Genomic DNA, 13,302 nt, shown 5'->3' with positions numbered 1-13,302 from the left:
ATTATTACAATATATACATATATCAAATCACTATGTTGTATACCTAAAACTAATACAATGTTATATATCAATTATAACTCAATTAAAAAGAACATAAATAATTTAAGTAAGAATGATATAATAACCTAAATATCAGATAATTTATTATAATATATAATATATACACAATATACATATGTTAATAAATAAAATGAATACATTTATAATTGGTCCTAGAATCATATCTTTAGGTATGGGATTTGATTTATTCAAAATTTAGGGCTCTAGTAAACTGTGTGATTTAAGCTCTCGAGCCATATCTGTAAATTGAGGTTGTTCTGAATAATTTAATGTCTAATGTCTCCTTCCACATGGAGCCCACTAATTCTCGGTGATTTAACAGACAATTGAGTATTTTTAGAAATATAAATCAGGATTTCTCAACCTTGACATTGACACTTTTGGCACTTTTGGCTGGATAATTCCTTGTTGGGGTGGGTCTGCCCCATTGTAGGATGTTGAGCAGCATCCTACACGTGGTTGAAAATCACCAACTATGTCCTGGCCGGTTTGGCTCAGCGGTTAGAGCGTCGGCCTGCGGTCCTGAGAGACCTGGGTTCGGTTCCCGCTAAGGGCATGTACCTCGGTTGCAGTTTGTCCCCGGCCCTGGTTGGGTCGTGTGGGTGGCAACCACTCGACGTGTCCCTTTCACGTCGATGTTTCTCTCTCTCTCTCTCTCCCTCCCACACTTTATCTGAACAAAAAATAGAAAAAATGTCCTCGGGTGAAGATAAAAAAATAAAAAAAAAAGTATCTTAAAAAAAAAAAAAAAAAGAAAAGAAAATCACCAACCATAAGAGCAAGTTTAGAGAAGCTTTAAAGAAGCATAATACATAGATTTCAATACAACATTTATTTCTACCATCAGTTTGGTATTTCAAATAATTTTAAATCTTCGTAAGTCCTTAATTGCATAGTCCTTTCTGTTTAAAAAATTTAGTACATGCTTTTGTTAGCTAATGCAAGAAGTTCAGAGTTCTAGTCATTGTTCTCAGCTCTGTTCATAGTCTGCCCCCATGTTACCTATCCAGGCATATTTCACATTCTCTTCCTAGATCACAGTCTTCATTCCTAGCTGGCTGGCCCACCTTCCATCCTCTAACACACCATTATTATTAAGCATAAGGGATACTTGCCCATGGAATAAACATTATTTGTAGGCAGTAGTAAAAAAAAAAAGAACTACAACTCAATCCACTGAGTACTGCGTAACTGTCCCTATCAATGTCACATGAACCCTAAGACTATAAAATTAGACAAAACCCCCTAAAATCAGACTAAATGAACACTGAGACAGGTTCAACAGCTCTGAATTAAACAACTATATACATCTTAATTTTTCTTTTCTAGATTCTGACAACTATTTCTATAAACACATGGAAATGTCCCTTCCCTAAAAATTAAAAACAGAAAAGAGCTATTCTCCTAAAAGGGTACTGCCACCCTTTTATTCCCTCATCTCCACTTGAAAGAACATCAGGAACCGCTTGTGGTCTAAAGACCATGGGTTCAGGAGACTCTGCCAGAGGCTGGGGTCCCAGGGTGCACACTGTCACGTACTTAGCTGACTACACTTGGACACTGTCAGCCAGCTCTTGTTGCACTGTTCTTCAGAGACGTTATTTTCTCCTGGCTCTGAATTCGACTGGTCACTCTGAAAGCAGGCATCAATTGTTATGACCTGGAGAGAAAGACACTTGTTAGAACACAGTGACACTAATCTGAAGACACTGAGTCACGTTAATAGAGGGGCTCTGGTGAAGAGCACTGGTTGTTAACATTGGCTGCACATGAGAATAGCCAGGAAGCTCTGAACTCCCATCATCCATGCTGACAGTTCACAAGCATCCGTGTGACTCTGCTAATTGCAGTCATGATTGAGAACCAGGGTGGGAAACAGGGCTTCTCAGACTTAACTGTGCATCAAAATCACTCAGGATTGTACTAAACCACAGATCATTGGGCCCCACCCCCAGGATCTATAATTCAATGGTCTGGGAGGAGGGAAAATGTGGATCTCTAGTAAGTTTCCATGCTAATAGAAGACCACAATTTGAGAACCACTGGAATATAGAAGGAAAAAAAAAAAAAAAAAAACAAGCTTGGATCTGAAAGAACTAGTGTTGAAATTCTAGCTCTGTCATTTAGAAGCTACATGAACTTGGGCAAATATACTAATGTCTAGGAGCCCCATCCCCTTTATCATTAAAATAATAGTCAATAATAATGGCGCCCTGGGTACTTCCCAGGCGCAGAGAAGAACTGGGGTAAATTGATGAACTACAGAGCAATAAGCAAATGCAGGTTATCACTACTTGAACTCAGTTGCAATTCCTAGTTGAAATCTGGCCATTTTTAACTATTTCAAAAAATAAATCTACTTAAATTCATATTTCATGGGATTTCAGCAACTCATGGCATTTTTCCTGAAAAAGTCTTCTCTATCAAACGAAATCTCTCCCCTAAAATGTGATTTCACATCATTTCCTCAGTATTTATCTCTTTATTTCTGCTTCTCATTCTAAAAAGAGCAGAAGTGCTTTAAAAAATACATCAAGTTCATAAGGGTGTCAGGTACACATAGGGAATATAGTCAATAATATTGCAATAACTATATAAGATGCCACATGAAAATGTCACGGGGAACATTTTGTAAGGTATGTAATTGTCTAACCACTATGCTGTACACCTAAAAATAATATTGAATGTAAACTGTAACTGAAAAATAAAATTTTAAAATAAAAGTTATAAATAATACGAAAAACTGCATCAAGATTGTTATATAAGCCCTGGCCGGTTTGGCTCAGCGGTTAGAGCATCGGCCTGCGGTCCTGAGAGACCCAGGTTCAGTTCCCGCTAAGGGCATGTACCTCGGTTGCAGTTTGTCCACGGCCCTGGTTGGTTGTGTGGGTGGCGACCACTCGATGTGTCCCTTTCACTTCGATGTTTTTCTCTCTCTCTTCCTCTCTCTCCCTCCCACTCTACCTGAACAAAAAATGGAAAAATGTCCTCTGGTGAAGATGATAAAAAAAAAAAAAAAAAGATTGTTATATGAAAAATACATATAGAATAGAAAAGTGAAGCAGGGCATTAAGATCATGACAGGTGGCTCTGGCCAGTTTGGCTCAGCGGTTAGAGCATCAGCCTGCGGTCCCGAGAGACCCGGGTTCAGTTCCCGCTAAGGGCATGTACCTCGGTTGCAGTTTGTTCCCGGCCCTGGTTGGTCATGCGGGTGGCAGCCACTCGATGTGTCCCTTTCACGTCGATGTTTCTCTCTCTCTCTCTCTTCCTCTCTCTCCCTCCCACTCTACCTGAACAAAAAAAATGGAAAAATGTCCTCGGGTGAGGATAAAAAAAAAAAAAAAAAAGATCATGACAGGTGAAGTCCCATACAGATCTAAGGTTTCCTAACAATAAATACAAAGATTCACTAAATGGAAATAAAAACATAATATATCAGAATTTGTAGGCTATAGCTAAAACAATGATTATAGGGATTTTTATAGCACTAAATGCCTATATTAGAAAAGAAGAAAGTCTCATATCAATAACCAAAGTTCTTCCCTTAACAAACCACAACAAAAAGAGCAAATTAAATCCAAAGTAAACAGAACAGAGGAAACAATAAAGATAAGAACAGAAATCAATAAAATAGAATCCAGAGGGGAAAAAACAATGAAACTAAGAGTCAGTTCTTTGAAAAGATCAATAAAACAGATAAACTGTAGCCAAACTGATCATGAGACAAGTAAAGAATACACAAATTTAAAATATCAGGAATGAGAAAAATGATATCACTACAGATCCCATAGACAGTAAAGAATAATAAGACAATACTATAAACACTTTATACCAATAAATTCAATAACTTAGGTGAAATGGACAGGTTCCTTGGAACATACAAAGCTCACTCAAGAAGAATCTGATAACCTGAACAGCCCTATATCTATTACAGAAATTGAATTTGTAGTTAAAAACTTTCCCACAAAGATGATTGATTTAATATTCTAAACATTAATTCTAACATTATAAAAAGAATCAATATAATTCATTATATTAACATAATAAAAAGGAAAAGTCATCTGATCATATAAGTAGATGCAGAAAGAGCATTTGACAAATGCCAGCATCTGTTAATGATAAAAATTTCTTAGAAAACTAGAAATAGAAGGGAAGTTCTTCCACCTGATAAAAGGTATCTCCATAAAAAATCTATAGCTAACATCATGCTTACTGGTAAAATACTAAATGCTTTTCCCCTAAGAGCAGTAACAAGAAAAGGATATCGGCTTTCACCACTTCTACTCAGTATTATACTAGAAGTTCCGGTCAGTGTAATTGGGCAAGAAAAAGAAATAAAACACATCTAGATTTGAAAGGAAAAACTAAAACTATCTTCATGTGAAGAAAACATAATCTTTTATATAGAGAATTCTAAAGAAGCAACAACAAAACAAAACCTATTCAAAATAAATAAGTTTAGCAAGGTTGTAGGATAGAAAATCAATATTGTAAATATATTTCTATATGCTACCAACAAATAATCAGAAATTAAAATTTTAAATTAATTGCAGTTATAATAAATTAAAAATATATTAAATACTTAGAGATACATTTTTTAAATCATGTGCAAGACCTGTATACTGAAAACTAGAAAACATTGGTGAGAGAAATTAAAGATCTAAATACATAGAGAGAGATGTCAAGTTTATGGATCAGAAAACACATTGTTAAGATGCCAATTCTCCCCAAATTGATTTACAGCAATTCCATTACTCCAGTGGTCTTCTCTATAAGAACTGACAAGCTGATTCTAAATTTACGTGAAAATGCAAAGAAACGAACATAACCAAAACAACTTTAAAAAGAACAAAAACTTGCCCTGGCCTGTTTGGCTTGGCGGTTGGAGCGTCGGCCTGCAAACCAGAGAGACCAAGGTTCGATTACTGCTAAGGGCATGTACCTCGGTTGCAGTTTGTCCCTGACCCCGGCTGGGGTCATGTGGGTGGCAACCACTCTATGTGTCCCTCTCACATCAATGTTTCTCTCTCTCTCTCTCTCTCTCTCTCTCTCTCTCTCTCTCTCTCCCCTCCTTTCTCCCTCCAGCTCTATCTGAAGATAAATGCAAAAATGTGCTCCAGTGAAGATTAAATAAATAAATAAATAAAAAGAAGGAAAACTTGACAGACCTACCACACATGGTTTCAACACTTATTATAAAGTTATAACATTTGAGATAGTGTGACATTGGTCAAAGATAAACAAAAATAAATAGAACAGAGCAGAGCTCAGAAATAGATTCACACATATTGTGTATCTATATAGTCAATTGATTTTTGGTCAATTTTTTCCAAAAATGTGCGATAATTTTCTGTTATAACTGTAGACCCTGAAAAAGAAGATGCCTATTATAAATCATTCCTGGTGGCTAATTGGGCTAAAATTTTAAAAACAGAGCCTAGCAGCCATTTCTACACAGGGGCCTCTCGTGCAAAGTACACTTCAGGGAGAAGCCTGCACCCAGCACCCTGCCTCCCGCCCTGAATTGCCAGCCTGTGTTCCTGCCATCTGAGCCAGCCCTGTAAGAGTTTCTGAAATTGTATTTCAACCAATAGGACTGAGGCTTTCCCCCTCCAATCATTGCTGCGCAGCTATGTGCCCCCCCCCCCATCAGCCTCTTCACTGACCAATCAGAGCAGCTCCATTCAAAACCGTGCCTTTTGACTAATCAAACTGTGAGAATTCAGAGTCCTCATTGGTGTGAGGACTTAAGGTTCAGAGACCAAGGGCAGGAACTTCTGTCTAAAGAAGTCAGCTCCCTCCTGGTTCACAGAGCACACTTCCCCATTTCACAGAAAAATGAAGACTGCGTTTCCCCTGCCAGAACTGAAATACCAAAGACCCCCGCCTGAGCAAAGCAGAGCAGAACAGCAGAGGAGCAGAGTGGACCGGAGCAGAGTGGACAGGACCAGACCAGAGCAATGGAGCAGAGCAGAGATGTCTCCCCAGAGAGGGTCCTCCCCCGAGGGCCTCCTCACAGATGAGCCATTTCATCCACGCTGCTTCATAACTGAGCATTTGCACTGAATACTTTTTCTTCCTCACAGCATCCCAAACTGGGAATTCCTGTGGGTGTTGAATTGGTGCCAAGAGCCACAGGTTGACATAACTCAGTAAGAAAAAGATCATCTTTTCACCAAAATAAAAAGCTAGAAAAATTATTATCAGTATTCCAGAAAGGAAGGAAAGAAGGAAGGGAGCTCAGAGTTACCTATGACCATGTACAAAAATTAAATCAAAATGGGTGCTAGATCTAAATCTAAGAGCAAAAACTATAAAATGCCTAGGAGAAAATAAAAGAGAAACTCTTAGTGACCATGGGTTTGGAAAATTTTCTTAAATATGATATAAAAAGCACAGACTGTCCTGGCCAGCGTGGCTCATTTGGCTGGGCGCTGACCAGTGCATGGAAGAGTCACTGGTTCAATTCCTGGTCAGGGCACACACCTGGATTGTAGGCTCGATCCCCAGTAGGGGGCGTGCAAGAAGCAGCAAATCATTGCTTCCCTCTCACAACAATGTTTTTCCCTCTCCCTCTCTAAAAATCAGTAAAAATATTTTTAAAAAATAAAAGCACAGACTATAAAAGAAAAAAAATCAGCCCTGGCCAGTTTTGCTCAGCGGTTAGAGCATCGGCCTGCGGTCCAGAGAGACCCGGGTTTGGTTCCCTCTAAGGGCATGTACTTCAGTTGCAGTTTGTCCCCATCCCTGGTTGGGTCGTGCCGGTGGCAGCCACTCGATGTGTCCCTTTCATGTCGATGCTTCTCTCTCTCTCTCTCTCTCTCTCTTCCTCTCTCTCCCTCCCGCTCTATCTGAATAAAAAATGGGGGAAAAAAATCGAACATTGGACTTCGTCAAAATAAAAATGTATATGCTTCAAAGGGCATTTATGAAAAGTAAAAGGCAAGCCACCAACTGAGAGAAAATATTTTCAAAATATAAATCCAACAATGTGCTTATATCTAAAATATAGTAAAAAAAAAAAAATCTTACACCTTAATAACAACACAATTTTTTAAATGGACTAAAGATCTGAAAAGACATGTCTCCAAAATATAAATATGGATGGCAAGTAAGTCCATGAAAAGACACCTAGCAGCTCTAGTCACTACAGGATGCAAATGAAACCCTGTTGGAGACCACTACACACCCACCAGTATGGCTAAAACTGAAAGGACCGAGCACACGGAGGGCTGGTGAGGCTGCGGATCGCGGGAATGTTCATAAACTATTACTCAAACGGGTGGGGATGCAAAATGATACCACTTTAGAAAGCAGTTTGGAAGTTTCTCCTAAAATGAAACAACTGCTTACCATATGACTCTGACATTCCACTCCTAAATATTTACCCGAGAGAAATTAAAACTTACATGCCCACAGGGATTTGCGCACAAATGTTCACAACAGCTTTGTTTGGAACAGCCCAAAACTGAAAATAAGACAAATGTCCTTCAACATGTGAGCTGATACATGAGTTGTGGCACATCCACTCTGATGACTCCTAAATGGGTATCTTCACAGTGTTATTTTGTGTGTGTGTGACACTTTGGAATGGAGAGAAAACAAGCTAAGATTGGCTACTGCCTCAATTGCCAAAAACATACAAATCACTCACTGGCACCTGCAGTTCTTGTGTTTTCTTCTTTTTCCTTGACGATCTCCTGTCCTTGGTTAGCATTTTTGCTTTGCTCCATGCCGAATGCCCTCCCTCTGAAGATCTTGAATGACCTATAAAGGAAATGGTTTACCTGAGGAGGTTTAAGGCAGTGTGGGGAACTGTTCTGTTTTACCACAAGGATGAGGGAATGGGGAGAATGAGAAGCAGTGGAAAAGTCATTGACTTTTTAAAAACTATAGCAATGCAAAGAATTGAATACTGGTATTTTTTTTAAGTGTTGACTTCTTACTTTTAATCTTGCAGATCTTCAAATCCTCCTCCTTGTGGAATCTCAAACTATGACTCCCAAAGGAGGGCCTGTCTCTGCACAGAGGATTAATCCAGAAGGATGTGTTTGGCTGGAGCCTTGGTCCCACCGCTGAGCAACCACTGCCCTGGGCCAATCCTGCAGAGTTATCACCGAGGGATCTGCCCCAGATCTGCCTCTGGCATTGTCCACTCTCACTGGAGTTGCTGTTATGTGTGGAGGCCAAGCAGGTTTGCCATTTTTTCTTGGTGCTTAACACACCAGGTTCATCACCTTCTGAAAATGCCCAGTTCACATATCCACCTCCAGTTTGCATGCTCTCAGCTTGGGAAGGGAGAGAGGTTGCTTTCATGGGTGCAGGTGTGCAAACCAAAGTGGTTAGAACCTGCTCCCCCCTGTCTCGCCTGGCTAGTATTGGAGCAACCGGCTCACGCTGCCCCTCGTGTTCAGCCACTGAGACCTGGGCTGAAATTTCCGGGGTCTGCCAAGTCAGATGAACAGGGACTTCATTCTGGGTGACTTGGTCAGGTGCCAGCACACCTGTACCTGCTTCCACAGATGATCTGGACAGAGGCAAGTCAGTTTCTGCAGAAAAAGGAACTTGCTTGAGATAAGAAGGGACCAGAAGAAATTGGTCATACTTTGAGTGTGCTTGCCTATCAAGGCAAGAAGTAACTATAGTATTTTCGGCTTGTTGCTCTTCTTGGTCATTTCTTGCATTTGAAGTCTCTCTCTGACTGTCTGTAATCTCAACAAGGGGTCCCCTCTGCGCTCTTGGGGGATGCCGGCCTCTGGCCAGGCTCCTCAGCAAAGAAGGAGGCATGCTGTAATACTGGTATTTCTTCTGCCCAGACATCTCCATGCTGCCTAGAACCTCTGCACAGATGACATTGCTCCAGCTGTGGGGAGGTTTTCTGCAAGTAGAAAGCTTTCTGTTGGCCAGGAGAGCCCCATCCTCTTGTAAGGTGTCAACAGCAGAAAGGACGTTTAGGGTATCCACTGTCAGGGCAGAGAGGTCCTGCAGGTGGCCCACCTGGCTGTCCAAAGACAGTAAGGAGTCCTTTATAAAAGATACCTTTTCACTCATTTCCTTCAGTTGGAAGTACATCTCCGTAACCCTAATGGTGAAGGGAGGGAGAAAACCAATAAACACATTAAGCCAATGGGAACTGGCCTTATTCCCTTCCTGTCCTTCTTCCATCCTTAGGTGGCCCCTCAGCCTACGCTGCTTCCCCCATGTCTTCTGCCATCTTCTGTCTCGAATCTATCCTCATTCCAGGCCATCTCACCCACTCCTATAATTCCCACTATCACCCCAATGCGGAAAAACTGTAAATCTACATTAGCAGTTATTGCTAATCTTTCAGAACCTTATTTCCAGCTTCCTGCTAATGATCCCTTTTATCATCTCACCAATCAGCCCATTTGTATTAACGTATATATTCATTCATTTATATGACCAGCATTGGGTTATATCTTATTGGCAAGCACTGTTATTTTGGTAAGGAAAGGAGATCCTGAGGGAGAAACCAGAATGATAGGCACAGTGTCGATAATCAAATATGCAATTAGAAAAAGAAAAAAATTTTATAGATCTTCAAAAAAAATTCCAAGTCTACATTTCAAATAGGTTTCCAAAATTTTAAATCAAACCTACTTTAAGAGACTACATCTGCCTGGCTGGTGTGGCTCAGTGGCTGAGCGTTGACCCATGCACCAAGAGGTCGCTGGTTCGACTCCCCATCAGGGCACATGCCAGGGTTGTGGGCTCAATCCCCAGTCAGGGATGTGCAGGAGGCAGCTAGTAGATGTTTCTGTCTCTCCCTCCCTCTCCCTTCCTCTCTAAAATCAATGAAAACGTATTAAAAAAAAAACAAAAAACCTACATCAGAAAAAAACCTGAGGAAGTTTTTAAAAAATTACTTCAACTGCTTTAACCCAAATTATGATGTTCAGCCAGTGATTGGTTTCAAAGCAACACAAGACGTGTTCCGCTATGCAAGTACAGAAGTAAATTTCCAGTAGAGTCAAATAAAATGCAGCAGTTGATTTCATTTAGAGAGAAAAAAAATGAAATATTGGTTAATATTTATCTGTATATATCTCTGTGTAGATATCTCTATGTGGGGGTGGGTTTTGTTTTGTGTCCCCCAAAAGAAATATGTTGAGTTACTAACCCCCAGTACTCCAGAATGTGACCTTACTTGGAAACGGGGTCTTTACAGAGGTAATCAAGTTAAAATGAGGTCGTGAGGGTGGGCCCTAAGTCAATATGGCCGGTGTCCTTATAAAAGGGCAAGTTTGAATACAGAGGGCAGACGATGTAAAGACACACAGGGAGAAGACTGCCTTATGACTGGAAGGATACATCTACAAAGCCAAGGATTCCCAGCAAACACCAACAGCTAGAAGAGGTAAGGAAGGACTCTCCCCAGAGCCATCAGAAAGAACATGGTCCTGGCAACATGTTGACTTTGGGATTCTAACCTCCAGAACTGAGACAATAAACTTCTGTTCTTGTAAGACCCCTAGTTTTTGGTACTTTGTTATGGCAACCTGAGGAAACCAATACAGTTGGCTAAGCTTAACAATGAATACAATAAATCACAAAATATATCAGATATGGTTATATAAACAAACTCATAGACATAAAAATATAATACAAAATTTTACAACAAAAAAATAAGTTGGAAATTATTCTAATAAATATGATGAGGTGTTTATATCCCTAAATAAATCAAAGGCTTTTACAAATTGTTGCAGGAAAAAATTACAAGGACTTCAAAGAATGTGAAGAGACAATCCACAAAAGATAAAATACAAAAGATAAGGAAACATGGTAAAATATTCAACCGCATTAAGTAAGCAGAAAAGGATGCAACATTGGAGCATTCCATTAGGCAACATATACAAAGAATTTCACTTTCTAAAGTACACAGATGTTCTTTACATTGAGATAGAATATTATGTATAAAGCCATTAAAAACCATATGTAGCCCTGGCTGGTTTGGCTCAGCGGTTAGAGCATTGGTGTGTGGTCCAGAGAGACCCGGGTTCGGTTCCTGCTAAGGGCATGTACCTTGGTTGCAGTTTGTCCCGGCCCTGGTTGGTCGCGCGGGTGGCAGCCACTCAATGTGTCCCTTTCACATCGATGTTTCTCTCTTTCTCTCTCTCTCTCTCTCTCTCTTCCTCTCTCTCCTTCCCACTTTATCTGAACAAAAAATGGGGGAAAAAAATGTCCTCGGATGAGGATTAAAAAAAAAAAACATATGTAGACTTATTGATAATCATTTCCTTTGGCTGCTTCCGACGGTGGGGATATAGATGTCTGTGATGTTCTGCATCAGATACTTTTAAATGTGGTATAAAACAACTCTGCAACTAGAGAAAAAACTAAAAACATGTTTAGAAAGAATTTTTAATTATTTGAAGAAATGTTTTTGATTTATAAGGTGGGGTGGGGTGGGCGGGGACAAAATACAAACGTGTATAGTTTTAACTAAAAATATATAGAAGACCCATTGGGAAAAGACCAACATTTTCACAGTGGAACCTGGCATAGGATGTTGTTCTTTCTCCCCCCATCCCCATTTTATTCTTCTCATTGGAGGGAGTAAACATTCTAATTTCTCAATAATGAAAATCTTTGAGCAACAAGAATAAAGTAAAAATCGGCAAGAGATGGAATCCAACCAACAGTTTCCTGGCTGATATGATCATATGCAGAAATAAAGTGTTCCCTGGGGACTGGACGAAGCAGTGACTATACATGAAGAGCTATAGCAAGTGTTTCCCAGAATAGTACTAGACATCCCCTCTCCGGGTAGCACCTCAAATCCCCCCTCCTTCTTTCTGGGAGCTTTGCACAGAGGGATTAAATAATAAAGAGGGTGTTATTTTCCATTTTATTATAGTCTGTGTGGGTGGCGCCTTCTCTTTCTTGCGCCTGCTATAGAATTCAACTTCTATAACTCCACAGAGGCTTAATAAATACCTCCTGACCTCTGGAACCTGCAAAACTAGACTTGGCAAGGCTGATGAGGGAAAGAGCACAAAATATATGTATATTGTTCTCCAAATATGCTTAATTAGAGCCTCTCTATCCAGTGCACTGTTTCATCTAATTCAAAAACAGTACAGTCTGAACAGCAGTAATAGAGACTCATTAAGTTCCATTAGCAGGAGCCACACCGAATGGACACAATAGATACCAGCCACTATTCTCGGACACAGGTAACACGCTGCAATACAGACCTGTTAGACAAATAACCGGTCACCCTCAACGCTGGTTCTCTTGCTTTTATGGGCACTTATTTTCTAAAGCATTACGTCCTGTGAAACACATTTTAATTATATTCCTCAACCACAAGCGACATTAATTTAATCCATCCTATTAGTCCTCTGACATGCAAAACACATTCTTATCATTTCTGCTTCCCCTGTGCAAGGTGTGAGGGTGGAGAGGAGACCTGGGTGTTTCTTGTGGTATTGTGGGCCTTTGGACAAGATAGTTTAAAATGAGATTATAACAAGTATAATTATAATCATCATGATGATTATAATGTCCACGAAGTGGTTACTGAATGCCTGGCATTTCACAAAGACTCTACATTATGACTGTATTTAATCCACATGCCAACTCGATAAGGTAGGCATCACTATTATCCCTTTCGTGAAAAGAGGGACAGTAACATGGCCAGTCACGTGGTCAGTGACGGCAAGAGCCTCAGACTCAGGCAGACCCCCTATTTAATGGCAGTAACCACTGTGCTCCAGCACCGCTCAGCAATTCATCGAGGATTCGGCCAAGGATGCTGCACTACATCAGCATTCCCCAGGCTGGGAGGGCTGTGCTCACAAATGTTCCTCAATAAGGTTTCACAGCCAAATAATGACCAACGTGCTCAAACTAGAACTCTCTACCGAGTCACAACCCACTTTGTGCTACAGTGTTTGCACTTTCTAAAAAATGTAGCATTTTCCAAAGACAATGTACCTGGACATGCTCAATATGGAGACACTCCTAGCAAACATCTTCCTCCAAGAACAGAGAGGGAAATACTGACTCACACAAAGCAGCCAGCACTCCAAATAGAGAAAGGAAGGCATAAAACAGCCGGACAGTGTTCTCCTCCACGTCCACGGCTCACTTATTTCTCTAAGGCCTCCTCTCTCTCCCTCTTCACATGGCTGTTCAGTTACCTGAGAAGGGTGTTCTCCCCTCTCCCACACCTCATTTGCGAGCTCAACAAAAATAATCAGGCAAAAGTAGGACTGG

General features: G+C 40.3%; 1 protein-coding gene across 1 annotated transcript in view; it reads right to left on the bottom strand.

Annotated features, from left to right (window-relative positions):
• Positions 1–13,302, bottom strand: part of TRPM6 (transient receptor potential cation channel subfamily M member 6) — a 188,612-nt gene that overhangs the window by 36,892 nt on the left and 138,418 nt on the right. The window contains exons 28-30 of the mRNA XM_036261056.1: positions 8,007–9,142; positions 7,715–7,827; positions 1,600–1,720 (exon numbers count right to left, since the gene is read on the bottom strand). Of these exons, the coding sequence (XP_036116949.1) occupies positions 1,600–1,720; positions 7,715–7,827; positions 8,007–9,142 (1,370 nt within the window). The remainder of the gene's footprint in view (positions 1–1,599; positions 1,721–7,714; positions 7,828–8,006; positions 9,143–13,302) is intronic.

The sequence above is a fragment of the Molossus molossus genome, unplaced genomic scaffold (genome assembly GCF_014108415.1).
Source record: "Molossus molossus isolate mMolMol1 unplaced genomic scaffold, mMolMol1.p scaffold_m16_p_14, whole genome shotgun sequence".
NCBI lineage: Eukaryota > Metazoa > Chordata > Mammalia > Chiroptera > Molossidae > Molossus > Molossus molossus.
Note: the sequence above shows the minus strand (reverse complement) of the source record. Positions and strands in the feature narration are given on the sequence as shown.